A 23,735-nucleotide genomic window follows, 5' to 3' on the forward strand; every position below is an offset into this window, starting at 1 on the left:
TCAGAGTAAACAAGATTTTACTTGTATCACAAAAATACCTTTTGAAAATATTTCCACTGTATTACCTAGTGATAAAGGGTCAAGAAAAAATGTATAAGAAAAGACATATCTATATTTACCAATTTCTATACCTTTGTTTCTTTAATGTGAAATAGTGCTGTATGCATTCACCATCTCAAATGAGAAAAATGAGGAAATATGTAGATAGGAGCAATTATTCAACAAAATTTTATAGTAATCATTTTCTTTTGTTATCCTTATTTTATATAAACCTTACTCATTTAATTCATATAAGTTTAATCCATTTTTGAGGTTCTCCTTTCTGTTAAGATTTTGTGTTGGGCACTGGAATAAAACGTGGACCTTCTCTTCAGAAACTGTTCTATGATTAAAAAGATTGATATAGAAGCAAGTGATTATAATATGATAAAAAGTTGTACAATAAAGGCACTCTTTTATTAATGAACCTGGGAAATTGTTTCTAAGTATTAGAGTACAATGGTTGGGAAGTTTTGCCTAAGTTTTTGGTACTAAGAAAAATAATAGATTATTAGCACAGAAAAAAATTTTAAAACAGATACAACTTCTTAGCAGGCATAGGCTACAGAACATTGCAGCCTGATGTGGAAAGTTGCTGCAGCTTGAATGCATGTTGACTATGGGAAATCGATGAGTTGTTTAGGAAAAAAATAAAAAACTCCTATTTCCAAAGATTCTGTGCGTATGAGTATGTGAGATTAAAATAACTTGGATCATATCGTGAAGTTTTACATCTCCTTGTTTTCCTTAGCAGTGTATCTTGAGTATTTTCCCATGCTACTGAAAAATTTTCACACTCATGACTTCAGTAGCTATATTGCAATTAACCATTCCTATTTATTTATTTATTTATTTATTTATTTATTTATTTATTTATTCGATTTTTAGTTTTTTTTAAATTGTAAACAAATGGGATACATGTTGTTTCTCTGTACATGGCGTAAAGGCATACCATTTGTGTAATCATAAATTTACATAGGGTAATGTTATTTGATTCATTCTGTTATTTTTTCCCTTCCCCCACCCCTCCCACCCTGTTTTCCCTCTATACAGTCCTTCCTTCCTTCATTCTTGCCGCCCTCCCTAACCCTAACTCTAACCCTAACACTAACCCCTCCCTCCCCCCATTATATGTCATCATCCGCTTATCAGTGAGATCATTCGTCCTTTAGTTTTTTGAGATTGGCTTATCTCACTTAGCATGATATTCTCCAATTTCATCCATTTGCCTGCAAATGCCATAATTTTATCATTCTTTATGGCTGAGTAATATTCCATTGTATATATATACACCACAGTTTCTTTATCCATTCATCAACTGAAGGACATCTAGGTTGGTTCCACAATCTGGCTATGGTGAATTGAGCAGCAATGAACATTGATGTGGCTGTATCTCTATAGTATGCTGATTTTAAGTCCTTTGGGTATAGGCCAAGGAGTGGGATAGCTGGGTCGAATGGTGTTTCCATTCCAAGTTTTCTAAGGAATCTCCACGCTGCTTTCCAGAGTGGCTGCACTAATTTGCAGCCCCACCAGAAATGTATGAGTGTACCTTTCTCCCCACATCCTCGCCAACACCTGTTGTTGCTTGTATTCTTGATAATCGCCATTCTAATTGGGGTGAGATGGAAACTTAGGGTGGTTTTGATTTGCATTTCTCTTATTACTAGAGATGTTGAACATTTTTCCATATGTTTGTTGATTGCTTGTAGATCTTCTGTGAAGTGTCTATTCATTTCCTTAGCCCATTTGTCAATTGGATGATTTGTATTCTTGGTGTAGAGTTTTTTGAGTTCTTTATAGATTCTAGAGATTAGTGCTCTATCTGAAGTATGATTGGCAAAGATTTTCTCCCACTCTTTCTTCCCATTGCTGATAGTTTCCTTTGCTGAGAGAAACGTTTTTAGTTTGAATCTATCCCAGTTATTGATTCTTGCTTTTATTTCTTGTGCTATGGGAGTCCTGTTGAGGAAGTCTGGTCCTAAGCTGACATGTTGAAAATCTGGACCTACTTTTTCTTCTATAAGATGCAGGGTCTGGTCTGATTCCGAGGTCCTTAATGCATTTTGAGTTTAGTTTCGTGCATGGTGAGAGATACGGGTTTAGTTTCATTCTGTTGCATATTGATTTCCAATTCTCCCAGCACCATTTGTTGAAGAGGCTATCTTTTCTCCATTGCATATTTTTGACCCCTTTGTCTAGTATGAGAAAGTTGTATTTATTTGGGTTTGTGTCTGTGTCCTCTATTCTGTACCATTGATCTACCTTTCTATTTTGGTACCAATACCATGCCGTTTTTGTTACTATTGCTTTGTAGTAGAGTTGAAGATCTGGTATTGCAATACCCCCTGTTTCACTCTTCCTGCTAAGGATTGCTTTAGCTATTCTGGGTTTCTTATTCTTCCAGATGAATTTCATAATTGCTTGCTCTATTTCTGTAAGGTAGGTCATTGGGATTTTAATTGAAATTGCATTGAATCTGTATAGCACTTTAGGTAGTATGGCCATTTTGGCAATATTAATTCTTCCTATCCAAGAACATGGGAGCTCTTTCCATCTTCTAAGGTTTTCTTTAATTTTTCTTTAGTGTTCTGTAGTTCTCATTGTAGAGGTCTTTCACCTCTTTTGTGAGATTGATTCCCAAGTATTTTATTTTTTTCAAGGCTATTGTGAATGGGGTAGTTTTCCTAATTATTCTTTCGAAAGATTCATCACTTATGTATAAAAATGCATTAGATTTATGTGCATTGATCTTATATCCCACTACTTTACTGAATTCACTTATGAGTTCTAAAAGTTTTTTGGTGGAATTTCCTGGTTCCTCTAAGTATATAATCATATCATCAGCAAATAGGGATAGTTTGAGTTCTTCTTTTCCTATTCATATCCCTTTAATTTCTTTGGTCTATCTAATTGCTTTGGCTAGAGTTTCAAGGATGATATTGAATAGAAGTGGTGAAAGAGGGCATCCCTGCCTTGTTCCAGTTTTTAGGGGGAATGCTTTCAGTTTTCACCATTTAGAATATTAGCCATGGGCTTAGCATAGATGGCCTTTACAATGTTAAGGAATGTTCCCACTATCCCTATTTTTTCTAGTGTTTTGAGCATGAAGGGGTGCTGTATTTTATCAAATGCTTTGTCTGCATCTATTGAAATAATCATGTGATTCTTGACTTTAAGTCTTTTGATATGGTGAATTACATTTATTGATTTCCTGATGTTGAAGCAACCTTGCATCCCTGGGATGAAACCCACTTGACATGGTGCACTATCTATTTAATATGTTTTTTTATGCGATTTGCTAAAATTTTGTTGAGAATTTTTGCGTCGATGTTCATTAAGGATATTGGTCTGAAATTTTCTTTCCTCAATGTGTCTCTGTCTGGTTTAGGTATCAGGGTGATGTTGTCTTCATAGAATGAGTTTGGGAGGGTTTCCTCCTCTTCTATTTTATGGAATACTTTGAGAAGTATTGGAATGAGCTCTTCTTTAAAGGTTTTGTAGAACTTGGCTGAGAACCCATCTGTTCCCAGACTTTTCTTTGTTGGTAGGCTTTTGATGACTTCTTCTATTTCATTACTTGAAATTGGTCTATTTAAATTGTGTATGTCCTCCTCCTTCAGTTTAGGCAATTCATATGTCTCTAGAAACCTGTTGATGTCTTCAGAATTTTCTATTTTGTTGGAGTATAGATTTTCAAAATAGCTTCTAATTATGTTTTGTATTTCACTCGTGTCTGTTGTGATATTTCCTTGTTCATTCCGAATTTTAGTGATTTGGGTTTTCTCTCATCTTCTCTTTGTTAGTGTGGCTAAAGGTTTATCAATTTTGTTTATTTTTTCGAAGAACCAACTATTTATTTTGTCCATTTTTTGTATTGTTTCTTTTGTTTCAGTTTCGTTGATTTCAGCTCTGAGTTTAACTATTTCATGTCTTCTACTACTTTTGGTGCTGGTCTGTTCTTCTTTTTCTAGGGCTTTGAGCCAGAGTGTTAGGTCGTTTATTTGTTGAGTTTTACTTCTTTTATTAAATGCGCTCCATGCAATAAATTGTCCTATAAGTACTGCTTTCATAGTGTCCCAGAGATTTTGATATGTTTCTTTGTTCTCATTTACCTCTAAGAATTTTTTAATTTTCTTCCTAATGTCTTCTGTTATCCATTCATCATATAATAGCATATTGTTTAATCTCCAGGTGTTGGAGTAGTTTCTGTTTTTTACTCTTTCATTTATTTCTAACTTCAATCCATTATGATCTGATAGAATACAAGGTAGTGTCTCTGTCTTCTTGTATTTGCCAACATTAGCTTTGTGGCATAATATATGATCTATTTTAGAGAAGGATTCATGTGCTGCTGAGAAGAAAGTGTATTCGCTCTTGGTTGGATGGTATACTCTGTACATATCTGTTAAGTCTAAATTATTGATTGTGTTATTGAGATCTATGGTTTTTTTGTTCAATTTTTGTTTGGAAGATCTGTCCAGTGGTGAGAGAGGCATGTTAAAATCACCTAGTATTATTGTGTTATGGTCTATTTGGCTTCTGAAATTGAGAAGGATTTGTTTGACATACATGGATGAGCCACTGTTTGGGGCATAGATGTTTATGATTGTTATGATTTATGCTTCCCTTAAGCAGTACGAAATGTCCTTATTTATCCCTTCTGACTAGTTTTGGCTTGAAGTCCACATTATCTGAAATGAGGATGGATACTCCAGCTTTTTTGCTGAGTCCATGTGCATGGTATGTTTTTCCCCATCCTTTCACCTTTAGTCTGTAGGTATCTTTTTCTATGAGGTGAGTCTCTTGCAGGTAGCAAATTGTTGAATCTTTCTTTTTATTCCAATCTGCCAGTCTATGTCTTTTGATTGATGAGTTCAGGCCATTAACATTCAGGGTTATTATTGAGATATGATTTGTATTCCCGGTCATTTGGTTCATTTATTTTATTTAACTTATTTATTTTTTTTACACGACTTGGTTCCTCCTTTATTTGACAATTCCTTTAGGATAGTTCCTCCCTTTGCTGATTTGCTTCTTTGTTTTTCATCTCTTCCTCATGGAATATTTTGCTGAGAATGTTCTGTAATGCTGGCTTTCTTTTTGTAAATTCTTTTAGCTTTTGTTTATCATGGAAGGATTTTATTTCATCGTCAAATTTGAAGATAAGTTTTGCTGAGTATAAGATTCTTGGTTGGCATCCATTTTCTTTCAGGGCTTGAAAAATGTTGTTCCAGGCCCTTCTAGCTTTTAGGGTCTGGATTGAAAAATCTGCTAATATCCGTATTGGTTTCCCCCTGAATGTAATTTGGTTCTTTTCCCTCACCGCCTTTAAAATTCTGTCTTTATTTTGTATGTTAGGCATTTTCATTATAATGTGCCTTGGTGTGAGTCTGTTGTAATTTTGTGTATTTGGAGTCCTATAAGCCTCTTGAACTTGATTTTCCATTTCATTCTTCAGATTTGGGAAATTTTCTGATATTATTTCATTGAATAAATTGTTCATTCCTTTGGTTTGTTTCTCTAGGCCTTCCTCAATCCCAGTAATTCTTAAATTTGGCCTTTTCATGATATCCCATAGTTCTTGTAGATTCTGTTCATGATTTCTTACCATCTTCTCTGTTTGTTCAACTTTGTTTTCAAGGTTAAATATTTTGTCTTCAATGTCTGAGGTTCTGTCTTCCAGGTGTTCTATCCTGCTGGATATGCTTTCTATGGAGTTCTTAATTTGGTTTATTGTTTCCTTCATTTCAAGGATTTCTGTTTGGTTTTTTTTTTTTTTTTTTTCAATATCTCTAACTCTTTATTGAAATGATCTTTTGCTTCCTGTATTTGCTCTTTTAACTGTTGATTGGTACGATCATTCAGTGCCTGCATTTGCTCTTTGATCTTATCATTCAGTGCCTGCATTTGCTCTTTCATCTCATCGTTTGCTTCCCTGATCATTTTAATTATGTACATTCTGAACTCCTTTTCTGTCATTTCTTCTGCCATGCTGTCATTGGGTTTTATTGATGTAACATCTAGATTTGTTTGGGGCTTTTTCTTCCCTTGTTTTCTCATGTTGTTCAGGTATGAGTGGACCGCTGAGATATTGCAGATTTCCTCTATTGACTTATAATGTCCCTGAAGATTTCTAGTATATCCCCTCTTAGCCTTCAGTGGGCTGAAGTCTTGGAGGAAGTTGATATTGTGGGGCTCCACAAGGAAGCTGCCTGTCTAGGGGTGGTGGCCTTCAGGTGGGGTATATTCCCTGCTAGTGGGCAGAGGTGCCTCCATTTATTTACCAGTGGACATCCAAAGGGGAACTAGGCTGCGGGCTGAGGCAAGGCCTGTTTGTGCCTTTGTCTCTGATTTTACCGTCCTTGTGGGAAAACCTTACCAGGCAGGGAAGACTCACCCGGTGGGGAGGTCTTGCTGGTCAGTTCCCCTCCTAGAGTTTCCTCTCAATCTACAACTACCGCCTGGGCTGGGCTGCCGTCCTCTGCAACATTTCCAGGGGCCGGGCCCTACCTCCTGGGCCTGGGAGCCTCACCCTTCGCAGACGAGTCTCCTCAGGCTGCCTCTCAGAGAATCTGCCCACAGTCCTGGAACCTTCGCTCCGCCACTAAGCTTGTCTCTGTGCGGCTCTTCCACCAAGAAGCCTCCTAGGTCCTGGGACCCTGCTCTGCTCCTAATCGCCTGGCTATGCCGCCCCTCCTCTGAGCAGCCACCTGGAGCCCCGTATAATCGCTGTGAGTTCCAGCGACTCGCCGCACGCCTCTTCCTCCAGACAGCCACCCGGTGTTCCAGTGTGGTCACTAGGAGTCCAAGCAACTCACTGCGTGCCTCCTACTCCCAACAACCGCTGGTAGTCCTGGGCAGTCACTCCAAGTCCAAGTGACCTGCCCCATTTCTCCTCCTCCTCCGGGCAGCCCCCCGGTGCTCAGGAGCGGTCAAACAACTCACCACTCGTCTCCTCCTCTGAGCAGCCATCTGGAGCTCTGATGCAGTCACTCTGAGTCCAAGCAACCCACTGCGCTCTTCCTCCTCCTCCCCCGGGCCTGTCCCCGGTGTTCAGAAGCGGTCTCTCTGAGTCCAAACAGCTCACCGCACAGTTCCTCCTCTGGCAACCGCCTGTAGCTCTGGTGCAGTCACTCTGAGTCCAAGCGACCCACCGCGCTCCTCCTCCTCCTCCTCTTCAGGGCAGGTCCCAGCGTCCAGGAGCGGTCGCTCTGAGTCCAAACAGCTCGCTCCGCAGCTCCTCCTCTGGGCAGCCACACGGAGCCCCAGTGGTTGCTCCGAGTCCAAGCGCTGTGCTAAGCAGTCTCCTCTATGATGCTCCCCGTTGTCCAAGTTCACTGCTCTAGCGGGGGGAGGGGTGTCTCGCCAGGCAGCTCTACTTCACAAAGTTCCCTGCTCTCCAGGACTACCGCCCTATCCGGGACACCTCCCCAATGGGAGAGCCCATTCCTCTTTAAATAGCTTTCAATTTGAGCTTATTGTACCTTGGAGTGAATATCTTGTAATATGATTTTTGCCCTTTTATTTTTTAGTTACTTGCTTAAACAGTATTAAATTTATAGCTGTGAATAGATACTGCCAAGGAGGTTTACAGAAAGATTGTACTCTCAGTAGGAATGCAGGAGCATTGCCATTTGATTTCATTTTCAATAATACTGTGGGGCCATTTTTTCCCCCAATTAATTTTAGTGTAGTATCTTTTCTTCAGTGTCCTCTGCTTATTGAGTACAAGTACATTGCTCACTGAGACTTAGCTAAACTTGAGATACTGAAGTAACTTCTGCAGAAACCCTTAGCAGAAACATATTTTGGAAATACAATGTTTTCCCTTTATAATCTGAAAATCTCATACATTGGTACTTTAGAAACTGATTAATGACATATTGAAAAAGACAGTTCTGTTGGTACATTATTACATCTGGAAAAGAGGAGGTTTGCATATTGCACTAAACTATATTCCATCATGGCATCTTTATAATTAATAGTTACTTTCTGGCAAATCAGGAGCACATAAGGACTATAACTAAAATTATGCTCGCTGATTTGGTAGACATGCTTGAAATGTGATTGATGGTAAATGCTCAATAGTGCTAGTTAGGCTTTGAAAGTAAGTGCAAAATGCTTTTGCCTGTATACATTTTATTAAACTGCAAATATCTACAGTGATCTGATGCTGTTTGGTTGTTTTCAGCATGTTAGATTTGATTGACTATCACTGTACTTTTAAAAATATGTATTTAGCAAATTATTTCTTTTTATATTTAGGTCTCTTTTTGCCTTTAGAATGTTACATGTTTACAAAAAGGTAGGAATGAAAAAAAGCAATTGAGCAGAAATTTTAATACTTGTTTATATAGAACTGCTACATGATTTGTTGAGGAAGAAGTATGTAAATGGATAAAGTTACATTATTAGATTTTTTTTCCCATTTTAAACATTGGATTTAGTCATTCTAGTCTTCTCTTTTGTAAAAATAAAAAAGTAAATTTATATACTCCTGGAAAATTTGTTTTTGACAGGTATTTAGTGTGCAGTTTTTGTTTCTTAAGGTATTTAAACCTTCATTAAAAAAGAAAATGCTTGAAGTATAAATTTTTCTGAGACTCATTTTTTTAAATGCCAAAATATGCCTCTTAAAGTTAATAATTAAATATGGCAATTGTGAATTGAACTTTTGGGATCTTGTATCCTCTTATTTAATCATAATTAATATTTGAAGAGATTTTATAGTCACAAATATTTAAGTACAAATATTCTTTGTGAAGTGGAATTTGAGCTTTCTGTTCTTTAGGAAACAACTCTGCAAAGTATAAATACCTTATAAAATACTTAAAAAAATTATTTTAGTTGTTGATAGACCTTTATTTTATTTATTTATCTGGTGCTGAGAATCAAACCCAGTGCCTCACACATGCTAGGCAAGTGCTTTACCACTGAGCCACAACTCCAACCCTTAAAATATTTTTCATTTGGTTTGTTTTTCTCTAAGGTCAAAGCCATAAACCACTATTTAAAGATAACAGGTGGATGATTTCTAATTTCTCTGAGGATAGTTCTAAGGGAGTATGAGTGAAACTTTGAGGGTAAAATATTGAACCAAGCCTGTGCATGTCCAAAGGGCAGGTGATTTCCTAACCTTATGTCTCCCTCTGGGAGGTGTCAGGGATAGACAAGAGTGGTGATTGCTTTGGCTAGAGTCCAGATCACACATTTCAAACTCACTGTATATTAAGAAGCTGTCTTCTGGCATTATACTTTAAAGACACATCCTATACCAGCTAAGTTCCTTTAAAGAAACTGTGTAAACCCTGTGTGGGTGTGTGTGTGTATATAAAACAAAGAAATAATACAGATACCTTGAAGAAACTGGTATAAAGTATATCTTTACAATGGGAAGATTTTCTTAGCAACATTTAAAAATTGCAATAGCAAAATAATGTTGGGGAAAACTCCTATTTCCATTTATTTGAGAGGGATAAATAAGAGGTGATATATTTATAAGAACTGTATTCATCAGTGAAAATAAATGAACCAAAGTAAACAGTGGTTAGCTCATCTTTTTTTTATTCATTTTTATTGTAAATAAATGGGATACATTACCGTTTTTGTAATCATACATTTACCCAGGGTAATAGTTTTTGATTCATTCTGTTATTTTTTTTTCTTCCCCCCCACCCCTCCCACCCCTCTTATCCCTCTATATAGTCCCTCCTTCCTCCATTCTTTCCCCCCTCCCACCCTCCATTATGTGTCATAATCCACTTATCAGCGAGATCATTCGTCCTTTAGTTTTTTGAGATTGGCTTATCTCACTTAGCATGATATTCTCCAATTTCATCCATTTGCCTGTAAATGCCATAATTTTATTATTATTTTTTTTAATAGCTGAGTAATATTCCATTGTATATATATATACACCACAGTTTCTTTATCCATTCATCCATTGAAGGGCATCTAGGTTGGTTCCACAATCTGGCTATTGTGATTTGAGCAGCTATGAACATTGTTGTGGCTGTATCTCTGTAGTATGCTGATTTTAAGTCCTTTGGGAATAGGCCGAGGAGCTGGGTCAAATGGTGTTTCCATTCCAAGTTTTCTAAGGAATCTCCACACTGAGTGTACCTTTTTCCCCAAATCCTCACCAACACCTATTGTTGCAAGTATTCTTGATAATCGCCATTCTCATTGGGGTGAGATGGAATCTTAGTGTAGTTTTGATTTGCGTTTCTCTTATTACTAAAGATGTTGAACATTTTTTAGTTAATCTTTTTTAAAAAATAATTTTAGTTGTAGATAGTCACAGTACCTTTATTTATTTATATGTGGTGCTGAGGATCGAACCCAGTGCCTCATACATGCTAAGCAATTGCTCTACCACTGAGCTACAACCCCAGTCCACCAGTTAATCTTATTTCTGGAATAAGATTTAAAATTATAAGAAAAGTTATACAAATGTCAGACAAAAGTTAGGATTTTCATTCCAGGCATAGTTTTGAAAATGATTTTTTTTTTTTTTTAATTTTAGGAAACTATCTGAAAACTTTCCCTGTTATCATGAAGACATGTTAGTCCCTAGGAGGACCAAGAGAGAGAATTAGAGAATTTTCCTTGTTAAGCAAGGGAAAATAGTGCTCAGGAAATGGATCAGTGGTTATGAAGAGAAGTGCCTTGTGATTTGTAAGACTGATAATATTGTTACCAGATTATATGTGTCATAAATATATCAGAAATAACTTTCCAAGTCAAAATAGCAGTCAAAACTAAACTGTTTGTGAAACATTTCTAGGTGTTTCACAATATTTTTTCCAACTTAAAAATAGCTATCTTCTATGAACTTGAAGTTTTAAAATGAGGATTAAAGAGCTTTGAAATGTTGGGGTCTAAAAATAAAGTAAATCAGAGGAAAATATAAAAGTGCCATAAAAATTTAGGTAAAAATTACAGTAAAAAGCAGAAACCTGAATAGGAAAGGAAACCCCATAGTGAAAATACCAGCAAAATAATCAATAAACAAAACCATACAGAAACAACAGCAGGAAGGACCTATGTCAACAGTTTATGAAAGTTAGCTATGTAAAAGGTATTATAAATAAATGTTCAAGTGAATAGTAACCTTAAAAATTGAAAGTTTTTATATTTCAAAAAACTCATTCCAACTGTTTAATTTGAAATATTATGGGCAAAAATCTCCTAGATCTTTTACCTTCTAATTGTGAGAGTGGTATGGTTTCTTGGTCATATTAAATATCTTCCAGAATTACTTTTTGAAGTACATGAAGATATAGCTAGATTTTTAGCATCAAAATAATTTTTATCATTTTAAACCTGGTTGGCAAAAACAACAACAACAAAAACCCTTTAAAATTAGAGTCTCCGTGTTAAAAATCATTAGGATTGGGCACAGTGGCATGCATGTATAATCCAAGCTACTGGAGAAACCTAGGCAGGAGGATGAAAAGTTCAAGGCTAGCCTGGACTATTTAGCAAAACCCTGTTTGAAAATCTTAAAAAGGGCTGGGGATGTTGCTCAGTGATAGAGAACCCCTGGGTTCAGTCACTAGTACTGGAGGGGTAGTGTGGGTACAGGGTGTCCCCAAACATAATTAGTATATACAAATTGTATTTAAGAGTCCTTTAACTAAATTGGAATTTAAATAAAACCCTTTAATTCAAAACATTAGGGTTCCACATATATTGAAAAAATTTGCAGAGAAGTATCCTATCAATTCTGGTATGTGAGGAATTATTTGCTGTAAGATTAATTCTTTCTAGCATTAGGACTGTGGGAAAAGTGGGTTAAAGATAAGCAATATCTAATTGTTTCTGAGCATATTATTACTCCTATCTACTTGTGGCATATACTGAAAAAAGTAACTTTATCACTTAATAGCTGTTTGTTTTTGTCAAGTTACTGAATGACTGTGAGTTCATTTCTCCAATATATTTGTGATGTATGTCAAAATCTAGTAAAAATTTTAACTAGGGGTATTGCTTAATGGTAGGGTGCCTATCTACTGGACATAAGTTGATATTAGGAATTTTTCTTGTGGGCGGTACTGGGGATTGAACCAAGGGGTGCTTGACCACTGAACTACATCATCAGTCCTTTTTATTGTTTTTATTTTTTATTTTGAGATAAGGCCTTGGTAAGTTGCTTTGTACCTTGCTAAGTTGCTAAGGCTGTTATCGAATTTCCAATCCTGCCTCAGCCTCCTGATTCACTGGGATTACAGTTGCATACCATTGTGCCTGATATTAGGATCTTTTAAGATGGGCACAATACACATACTTTTTTATACTTTATCATGAATAATTTCTGGAATGTACTAGGAAGCTGACCTAATTCTACTTTAAGTACAAATAATTTCAGAAGATAGCTTAAGACATAGGTTGGTTATGTATACCAGTATTCTTTCATAATATTGTTATGTATACTTTTGCGACAACCCTCTCTCTTATCTCTGACAAAATTGTACAATTTCACTTAAGGATTTTTTTCCCCTGTTAAGACCATCTTTATTGAGGTATAATTTATAAACAAAAAAATTTACCCATCTTAAGTATACATTTTAATTGTTTCTGAAAGATTTATATAGTTTGAAACTTTCATCATAATATTTTAGAACATTTCCACTGTCCTCAAAGTTCAGTCATGCCTATTTGTGTTCCCTTATGTGAGGCTTTTATTATTGTATTGTTCTATGATGGGTGTTTTCCCCTTATACTTTCTCTCGATCTTCTTTTAGTTTGCTTTGACTTGTTGTTATATCTAATTTTCATGGAGTTAGTTTTTACCCTTTATTTTGGCTTCTTTTAACCTTGAGTATTACTCAATCAAATGACCTTATTGTAAAGTCTTTTAAGGAAATCAAATGACAGTTCTTAGTCCAAAGGAATTTAACTGCTATTACTCTAGTCACTTTTGGGCTTCTTGCCCTTCGAGGCTGTTTGTTACATGGCTTGGTTGCTCATGGTGGGGAAAAGAGATGTGTGTAGAGGACTAGTAGTAGAGGTCTACTTAAGGTGAGAATCTATGACTGCTGTGTCCTACACCGTGTGTGTCCACAGCCCGCCCTTTTTGTATAATCTGAGAGAACAAAAGCACATTGTTGGCATGTAGAAGGAGTGAAGAAGGCACATATGTATATTTCTTTTTGTCTTTTTTTTTTGTATACAGACCCATGAAAATGTAAGTCTCTTCTTTCCTGCATGGAAAAGGTAGGAGATTAGAGGGTTTTTAATGTGATGTTCTGAATGGTGGAATAATTGTGACAGCTGAGCTATACCATTAAAAGATCTTAGTTTTCAGAGAGCAAAAATGACATTACTTACTCTTCATCCCATCCTTTCTTTTTGTATAAATAGTTCAGTGAAACAAGACATAGCAAGTCCAGTTCAGAAACTAGAAGCATGAAACCACAATCCAAGTTTCCTTTATAATTTAAATGAAAACCTGAATATGTTTGGGAGTTGTGAAGCCAAGTCATAATTAATATACTAGAAACGAATTTAATATAGTTTTTAAAGTGTTAAATTAGAGTCCTACAGAAAAAGGAAATTTAAAAAGACAGTAAATTAAGATCAAAGAGCTATTGGGGCAAGACTCTATGCAGATTACAAACTAAGAAAAGACAATGAGGGCTGGGAAGATAGCTTAGCTGGTAGAGTGCTTGCCTTGCAAGCATAAGGCCCTGAGTACGATCCCCGGTACCACAAAAAAAAAAAAAAAAAAAAAGAGAGACAATGAAAAATAATGTGATAGCAAGTATTCTAGCCTCACATTCAGAAAACAATGATTTTAATTTTTTCCCTGATTCTAGTCAGCCATGATCTTGGATGAATTACTTAACAAATCTGACTGTTGGCTTCCTCATGTGTCATAGGAAAAGGGCTCACCTACTTAGATTAAATCTCAGTCTTTCATGCTTGAAAACTATGCAGTCAAGGTGGCAACTGAGCACATGAACAGAAAGATGTTCATCATCATTAGCCATTAGGGAAATGTAAATTAAGATCACAATAGGATATCACTTATGTACCTATCACAGTGACTAAAAAATAGTGGCAGTGCCAAACATGGAGGATGTGGAGAAACTGAATCATTCATGTATTAATGGTGGGCAATATAAAATTGCCAGAGTTGGGCAGTTTCTTATAAAGTGCAGTTTCTGTATGCTGTAGTATGAATGTTTGTGTCCTCCCAAAATGCATGTTGAAATCCTGAGCCTCACAGTGATGGTTTTAGTAGGTGATTAGGATATGAAGGCAGAGTCCTGATAAGTGGCCTCTTAGAAAGACGGCCTGAGAACTACCTTCTACTTCCACCGTGTTAGAACACCACAAGAAGGGGCCGTCTCTAAGGAAGAGGGCATTCACCAAACACCAGGTCTACTGTTGCCTTAATCTTGAACTTCCAACCTTTCAGAACTTTAAGAAATAAATTTCCATCGTTTATAAACCACCCAGTCTATGCTTTTTATTATTGCAGACCAAATGTACTAAAACAGCATACAACCCAGCAATTGTACTCTGGACATTTATTCCAGAGAAATTGAAACTATCTTCACATGAAAATAAACATATGAATATTCACAGTACATTTTTGAAAAAGAGCCCCAAATCAGAAACAACTTAGAATGTCCTTTTTTCTCTTTTGTGGGGAATTAAACCCAGGGCCACTGAGCTACAGTCCCAGTTCTTAGATGTCCTTCTATAGGTTAATTAAATAAAGTGTAGTACATTCATACTAAGGACTTAACTACTAAGCAATAAGAAGGAATGAAGTATTGATATACTCAACAACTGAATGAATCTTCAGAGAATTATGTCAATAGAAAAAAGTCAATCCCAAACAGTTGCTGACTGTATGAGTTCATTTATATAACATTCTTGAATTGACAAAAATGTTGGAAATGTAGAATAGATTGGTGGTTGCCCAGAATAGATAGGTACTAGGTGACGGGAGAGAGTGGGTATAGTTATGAAAGAGTATAGGAAATATCCTGTGGTAGTGGAACTATTCCAAATCTTGGCTGGTTTTGAACCCCCCCCCCCCCCCCCCCCCGCCCAAAAGAAAAAGAAAGGAAAACACACACAAGTACAAGTAAAGCTGGGGAATGCTGAAGAAGACAGGCCGATTATATATGTCAGAATCCTGGGTGTGATATGGTAATATTGTTTTCCAAGATGATGTTGAAGGAAATTGCATAAAGGTTCCATGAGCTCCCTCTGTATTATTTCTCACAATTGCATGGGACTCTAAAATTATCTCAAAATGAAAAGCTTAGTCTAAAAAAATAAGTTAAAAACTTAGTGTATATTTTGTTTATCCTGGTAGCCATGCTGTATGAAACTATGTTGGATACAAAGTATGTTTTCCAGAGCTATTTATTTACTTAATTTATAAAGAGTGAGTGAGTGCTTGAACTAAAAAAGCATGAGCTGCATGTACAAAATAATGCTTTTATTTGGATCAAAAAAGGAGGAGCCAGTTACCATTAAAGCTTAACTAAGGCGCAGGGATTGTGGCTCCATGGTTGAGCACTTGCATAGCATGTATGAAGCACTGGGTTCGATTCTTAGCATCACATATAAATAAATGAATAAAATTAAGGTCTGTCAACATCAAAAAATATTTTTAAAAAACTTAATTAAACTGTTTGGGTAATTAAGCCTAGAATAATCTTTAGCCTCCAGACTTTACCTAGTAATCATATGATCACTTTTGCAGTCACTTGGGTCCCTACTTGAGTTCCCCATGTTGATCAATTTGGTGTTGTCCAAAGACAAAATTACGAAAAATTTAAAGATCTTATTAATTGGATTTATTTGTGATTCTAGAATAGGGCAACACCTTACTCAGAACAGAGTAAATATTCCCATGATATGAACAGAAGGGGTTGGTTTTATAGACAGAGAAGGTCTGAAGAAAGCAGAAACAATTAGCAGATAGGTCATTTCAGAGTTGCATTCCTCGTAAGGTGGGGGGTGCGGGTGGGTAGCCTTATGCACAACAGAAAAACAGCTCATTGGTTAACATCAGGTTATTTCAGATGACTTTCTTCAGTAAGGGTTAGAGCAGAGGGAATTTCATTATCATGCTGATTGAAACTGGCATGTTTGGAAATTTGGTTGTTCTCTCTCTTTCCTGGCTTCTCAGAAAGTCAGTCAACAATGTAGTTTCAGTTTGATTTGGATCTATAGTATGAGTGACTCCATTTTGGTTTTTAGTCTGGTTGTTGGGGCCTAGGAGCTTAGTTTATATAGTGGCCTCCTGTAATTTTATTTGACAATGTTATGCTTCCCTGCCCCCTAACAAACCCAAAATCTGAGAAGGGGAGATAAACTATGATAAGTTTACCAAAAATTAGTTTCTAATATACAAAACAATTTTTTTTTGTGTGTGTGGGTATTGGGAATTAAACACAGGGGTGCTTTGCTGCTGAGCCCCCACCCCTTTTAAAATTCTTTGTTTTGAGACAAGTCTCACCAAGTTGCTGAGACTGATCTAGAACTTGTGATCCAAAAATTTCTATGGGTGACTTTAGAATTCTTGTTCATTCAAAGAGCTAAAATTAGGAAGGAAAAAATTAGCTGATATCTAAGATTCAGTTTCTAATCTATTGATTGCTTAACCTAGTTTTGTTTCCAGAGTCTCTTTTATTTTCTGAAGTTCAGAAAGTTTGCTTTGATACATCTTTCCAACAGCATTTTATACATGTTAAAACATTGTGAAATATTGTGACTTAAAGAACTACCAGGAAAAATAAATTTGAAAAGAGAATTAGAGAAGATGGTTATATATTTTGTGTGCAGAGAAAGAATAAGGAGCTAATATTTATTAAATGTTTCTGTGCTTGGTATTTTATATACATTTCTGAGTATACATTAATTCTTTGAGAGAAGTACTTTATTCTTAAGAATACTGAGTCTTCAGAGAAATTAAGTAACTGTCCACTATTATAAAATCAGCAAATGGCAGAGCCAGGATTAGTAACTGATTCAGCTGACTCCAAATCCCAAGTCTTAATCACAGTGTTAAAAATGAAAATTAAAATGTTGAGTTAGATAAAAAGAGATAGTATCAAAATAGAATCTTCCACTCAAAATAGTATCTTATAGATAGAAAATAATTGTTAATTTTTACAGTGTTAAATTACTTTTAAGAATTTTTATGTTTATATTTGATACATACAAAATAATATATGTAATACATATTGACATCATATGGCATAATAAAATGAGCCCTTTGAAACTCTCCATAGATTTTAACAACATCACAATACTGCTGAAGAAGCTTGTGTACTTCTTCCACTTCAGACCCTTGCTTCCTTATTCACTTTCTTTTGTCACCCCAAACTCTTCTTGAGTTTCATGGCAGTTATTTCATTCCTCTATTTTTGTTTGAATATCTTTATTGAAGTATGCTTTACTTATAATCAGTTGCATGTATTTAAATGGTATAATTTGAGAAGTTTTTACACATGTATGTACCCTTGAAAACATTATTACATTTGAGGTAATGAACATATTCATTACCCACCCCGCAATTTCTTCATGCTGCTCTGTGATACCTCCCTCCCCTTCACCTACCTGAGCAACCACAAATCTACTTTCAGTCAGTATAGAGTTTAGGGTTTTTCTAGGATTTTATACAAATGGAATCATATAGTATGTACTATTTCTTGGTTTGGGTTCTTTAACTCAGCATAATTACACATAGCTACATATATCCATAATTCATTTTATTTCATTGCTAAATAATCTTGTGTTACTTTTATTTATCAGTTTATCTGTTCATCTATTGATAAAACATTTGGGATATTTTCCAGTTTGTGGCTATAGCAGATAAAGCTGCTATGAATATTTCTGTATTCATCTTTATATTAACATGTACTTTCAGATTTCTCTTAGGTATTTACCTAGGAACAGAATGGTTTCTTCATATGGTAGATAAACTATATTTAACTTAAAAAAAAACAAAAAAAAAAACAAAAAAAAACAGCTATCAGGCTGTTTTCCAAAGTGTTTGTACCATTAGGTTCTCACTAGCAGTATCTGAGAGTTTGTTTCTTCCTATCCTAAGCAGCACTTGGTATAGTCAATCTTGATAATTTTAGCACTTCTAAAGGTGTGTAATGATCTTTCATTGTGGTTTTAGTTTGTATTTCCCTATTAACTCTATGTTGGTCATCTCTTCATAATACTTATTTGCATCCAGATAGCCTCCTTTGATAAAGTTTGCTCAGATCTTCTGCCTCCATTTGTGGGGTCGGGGGTGGTTTGTGGGATTTTTTTTTACAATTGAATTTTTGTTTTGTTTTGTTTTGATTTATGGTACCAGGGTTTAAACTCAGGGGCACTTAATCACTGAACTACATTCCTAGCCCTTTTTATTTTTTAATTTTGAGACAGGATCTCACTAAGTTGCTTAGGGCCTTGCTAAGTTGTTGAGGCTGGCTTTGAACTTGTGATCCTCCTGACAGCCTCCCTAGTTGCTGGGATTACAGGCATGCACCGCCACACCTGGCTCTTTGGTGACATATCTAAGAAATCTTAGCCTAATCTTAAATTCATAAAGATTTTTGTCTGCTTTTTTTCCCAGTGATTTTAACCATATAATCATTTGAGTTAATAATTGTATGTGATATGAATTAGAGATGAAAATTTTATATATTTTACATGTGGATAGCCAGTTGTTCCAGGACCGTTGTGTTCTAGTATTTGTGTTGTACAAAGTTGACCAGATGTTCATGTTTCTCTTGACTGAATACCTGGAGTTGCTGTGTCTTATGATTGTGGGTCGCTGGACTCTGTTGTTTTATGAATCTGTGCATCTTGTCGCTAACACTGTGTTATCTTGATTATTGTAGCTTTGTAATTCTTGAAGACTTGTAGTATATGTATACCAACTTTGTTCTTTTTAGAAATTGTTTAAACTATTTTAGGTTCTTTGAATTTTAAAGTGAATTTTAGAAACAGCAACTTCTTTGCAAAAGTTTCCTTGGATTTTGATTGGGGTTGCACTGAATCTGTAGATGAATTTTGGAAGAGGTATGGGTCTTTTGAGCCATGAACATGGTATATCTCTTCATTTATTTAAGTATTCTTTAATGTGTCTCAGTAGTGTTTGCAGAGTTTTAGTTTGCAGGTCTTTCAAATGTTTTTTCAGACTTATCTCTAAATATTTAACATTTTAATGCCATTTTAAATGATAACTCTTTAAAATTTTCAATTACTCATTGCTATTCTATAGAAATACTGTTGACATTATATATTGCACCTTACTTTCATTCACATTGTAATCACTCAAATCATATAGTAACCTGTATTGCAAATTCAACTGGGTAAAGTTATTATCTAGTTATCTTTCCATCTTCATATGAAACAAATCTTTGTGGGAGAATAGATAAATTTACTGGTAAAAGATAATAAAAATTATTGCAGAATCGAGCATATTCAAGTATTTCCCATTTTGATAAAGGTGACATTTCAAAAAGGCTGACTTGAAATTGGCTTGTAAGCAAAGTCTTATCAGCAATATAGACAGGCAAAGTTTGAGATACCTATCTGGGGAGATGTCTGGGAGAGAAAAATATTTGGGAGTCATTCACATATAGATGGTGTTTAATGCATAAGACTGAATGAAATCTCTAGGAGAAAGAGTATAAGAAGAGTCCATGGACTGAGTCTTGGGTACTTCCAAGTTCAGAAATTTAGTAGATGAAGTAGCAAAAGGAGACTGAGAAAAAAGTAGCCCATGAGTTGGGAGGAAAATAAGTGTGGGAAGTCAAGTGGAGAAAATTTTTCAAGGAGGAAGTAATCTCCGTGTTAAATGATAAATCACATAAGATATGAACCAAGAATTGACCATTTAGTTTATCAGTGTAGAAGCCATTAGTGATGTTGACAAGATCAGTTTTAAAGAATTATGACGATAAGAGCCTGGTTTAATGAGACTGAAGAGAAAATGAGAGGAAAAGAAATGGCAAGTATAGATAGCTTTCAAGAGCTTTGCTCTAGCTGGTAGTGGTGGTGCACACCTGTCATCCCAGTGGCTCTGGAGGAGGATGAGGCAGGAGGATCACGAGTTCAAAGCCAGCCTCAGCAACTTAGCGAAGGCTTAATCAATTCAGTAAGATCCTACCTCTAAATAAAACACAAAAAAGGGGTGGGGATGTGGCTCAGTGGTCAAGTGCCCCTTGGTTCAATCCCCAGTACCCCCAAAACAAAATAAAACAAAACAGAGCTTTGCTCTAAGGAGAAACTGACAAACAAGATGATAACTGGAGAGGGTTATATGAATATCGTGTTAAGATGAAAGAAAGAAGTTGCAAAATGTGTGGATGCATATGGGAATGATAGAGTAAAGAGAAAGTGGTGATGCAGAAAAGAGAGGGGAGAATTACTGGAACCATATTTTTGAATAGTGCAGTGATGGGATCTAGTATGCAAGTGGTGGGGCCTTAGAAGAGTGGACAGTATCCATTGTGTTCTAGAGAAAATGCAGGATCATGGGCACAATTGCAGACAGATGGGTAGGCGTGGCAGGAGATTAAGTTCTCTCTTCATTGCTGTTGTTTTCTCAATGCAATAGAAAGTAGGGTCATCTGCTACAAGGGAGGAGGGGAGAAGGGATGAAATGATCTATATGAATGGACCACAGAGAATGTATTATCATTGACTGACAGCATTATGAGGTCTCTTGAGGTTAGTTATCATGACTTTAAGTGAAAATACTTTTGTCTTTCTTCACTCATTGTCATTTGCGTAGGTACAGGTCCAAAGTAGGCAGTATTGATTTATCTGAGGTTAGGCTTTGTCAGGTGACTTTGAGGAAGTGAGAATATCAGAGTATAAAGGAATGGATTGCAATTGGCTTAAGAGGGAATTGAGGACCTAGGGTTGGTGAGGAACTGGGAAAGGGTGGTAGGGTTCCCAGATTGAGGAAAGGAGGTGATGGGTCTAAGTAGGATTCTTGATTTTGGGTTTGTAAAAGGGTTTTAGTCGTGCCCAGGCAAAAGCCAAGAGTGGAAGAGAAGTCATATCCTGAAAGACCAGGATATGTTGGAAGGATTATCTATATCTGGTTTCTAAGTTGATGCTCAGAACCTACAGTCCTTTTCTATTATTTTTTAATTATCTTTGTTGCCACTGAACTAATAAGGTTAGTACTTCTTTTGTGAGAGTTCTGTCTCTTTCTTAGTTTGTTTTTTGGTTCTTTGTGCACTGTGATATTTTCTTATTATCATTTATTCCTTTTGTTGCATTTTAAATCTTAGTGATTGTATTTCTGATTTCCAAGAGTTCCTTTTTGCTGTTGATTAATTTTTCATAGCATCATTTTCTAGAAAAAAATTAGTTTTTGATGATGATCACATGATTTGTTGCAGTACATCTAATTCAGGCATCAGAATATAGTTCTTTGTCTCCATTAAGTTCATATCTGTATGCAAGGCTTTATATTTTTATATATAATTTTCCAAGTGAGCAAGTATAATGTGTTCTCTTGTTAACTTTTACATATCTCTTCTTTAGGTATCAAAAAATAAAGATGGAAAAGAACAAAGTGAAACTGTATCACCATCTGAAGATGAAACATTCTCCTGGCCAGGTCCCAAAACAGTTATGCTGAAAAGAACATCTCAAGGCTTTGGTTTTACATTAAGGCATTTTATTGTTTATCCCCCAGAGTCTGCAATTCAGTTTTCATATAAGGTAAGAAAAATAACTTGGAAAACACAAGGCAATTTCTATTTCCTTTTGGTCTCCCAGTCATACTTCCCTTCCCCACTGCCTTTTCTTTTTTTCTATCTTAATTGTCATATTTGCATTTTTATTATTGTTCCATTTTTGAGATATTTTTCCATTTTCTAGAACAAACACGTTAGTCTTCTCTGAAAGAACAAACTAATTCTAAACTCCAAATTTATTTTTCAAGGTCTTATAGGCTGCATTCTACTTTTTCTAATATGTAATGCTTTTCTTACTATCTAGAAAAGTAGTGAGTTTTCTGGGCAGAGTATATAGCAGAAATCATTCATGAAAATATTTTGATGGTTATAGAAAATTAACAAGATTAAAATGATACTTTCAGATAACATAATATGATAGTCAGGATTTTAAAATAGCTTCTTGTTAGAGTACATGTCATGAATCTACTGTACCAGTTAGCAATAGAGTCTAAAAAGGAGCAACGTGTATTAATTATGATTGCAGTTGACACATTGAATACTTGGCTCTGTTCATTACTACTCTTTATGTCCATTATCTCATTTCATCCACACCAAAATCCTGTGGAGCAAGTGGTATCATTAGTCTTATATAACAGATGTGAAAACTGATCCAGGACAAATAGTGGGTAAGTGTGGTAAGTGGGGTTTGAACATGGCTAATAAATATGTATTCAAGGATTTAAATCTGTTTTTAAAAACTAGTATCTAATTGTATCTGGAAACCATCTCTTTCATATTCTATTTTTGTTAACTACATCTTTCCAGTAAAATGTTTTACTCTTTTAAAAATCAGAATCGCTTTTAAGGATTATAAATAATTGTTAACTTAGAATTAGAATTTACTAGCATGGGTTTCCTGATGTGTTGTAATACTGCTGTCTAAGAATCTTCTTCACCTTAAAAGGTCTAAGATAATATTATATGTTAGGTTACATATCAGGGTACTTGATAATTACATTTTAGGGTTGAGTATTTTTGCCTTTTTATTTTGTTTTGAGTAAAAGCTTTGGGTCATGACAAATAGGTAGTTACAGTTTTTATAAGAAATTTTACCAAGCCTAGGTTAAAAGTATATTCATAATAGGAAATATTTCTAGAAATTTCAGTAGCAAAGTATAATTGTTAATAGCATAGTCACTGGAGTCAAAAGAGCCTTGGTTTGAGTTCCATCTCTGTCTCCTTTTAACTCTGTATCCTTAAATAAGCATTCCTTCTCACTGGTTGTGTGATGATTAAATGATGTAGTATATACAAAACACTTAGAACAGGAATTGACATATAATAATTGCCCAGTAAATTTTAGCTATTCATGCTATTATTTTGAACAGATACTCTTGCAAATAGTTCTCAGTCTTAACACATTTTTCATGAAAAATAAACCTTGAAATCTTGTTATTGTTGTTTTTTCAGTGGTGATTGAACCAGTACCTTATGCATGCCAGGCAAGCATATGCCCACTCATCTATGTCCCCAGCCCCAAAGGACTTTTTTCTTTAAAAAATTTAATATTGTATAGCTTTTAGAAAGCATGTAATTAATACAACAATGTCTTTATTATGTCACTTAGTTGGCAGTATTACTAGTCTCAGAACAGAGCTTATAATCAAAAGAAGAAGAAAACAACATTTCAGCAGCCAAAGTAAAGGTCAAAAATTATGTAATAAATTATCAGCCCTTAATCAAATGTCTTGTTTTTCTTTCTGCAGTACATGGTAACTTCCATATGGTAGAGGCTCAGCAAGTGTTTGAATAAATAATTTTTTAACTAGTTTTTAAAGGTTGCTTTCCTAATTTCTCAGCTAGATGTAGGTAACAGGGCAGCAAAGCAGCAAAGAAGGAAACCAAGTAGGTAAACTGCCAGATTGAGTACAAGAATTTAAATATGTAGCAACTTGGAACCAATTCATTTATGTAAACAGTTTTGGGTCCTGTAATAGCCTCTAAAGACACCACATTTAA

The 23,735-nt window shown here is 35.4% G+C and overlaps 1 protein-coding gene across 9 annotated transcripts in view; it reads left to right on the forward strand.

Moving 5' to 3' along the window:
* Positions 1-23,735, forward strand: part of ARHGAP21 (Rho GTPase activating protein 21) — a 132,821-nt gene that overhangs the window by 40,731 nt on the left and 68,355 nt on the right. For all 9 annotated transcript variants that reach the window (XM_079106289.1, XM_079106293.1, XM_079106294.1 and 6 more), the window contains one exon: positions 21,580-21,759. In XM_079106289.1, the coding sequence (XP_078962415.1) occupies positions 21,580-21,759 (180 nt within the window). The remainder of the gene's footprint in view (positions 1-21,579; positions 21,760-23,735) is intronic.

The sequence above is a fragment of the Sciurus vulgaris genome (genome assembly GCF_902686455.1).
Source record: "Sciurus vulgaris genome assembly, chromosome: 12".
Taxonomy (NCBI): Eukaryota; Metazoa; Chordata; class Mammalia; order Rodentia; family Sciuridae; genus Sciurus; species Sciurus vulgaris.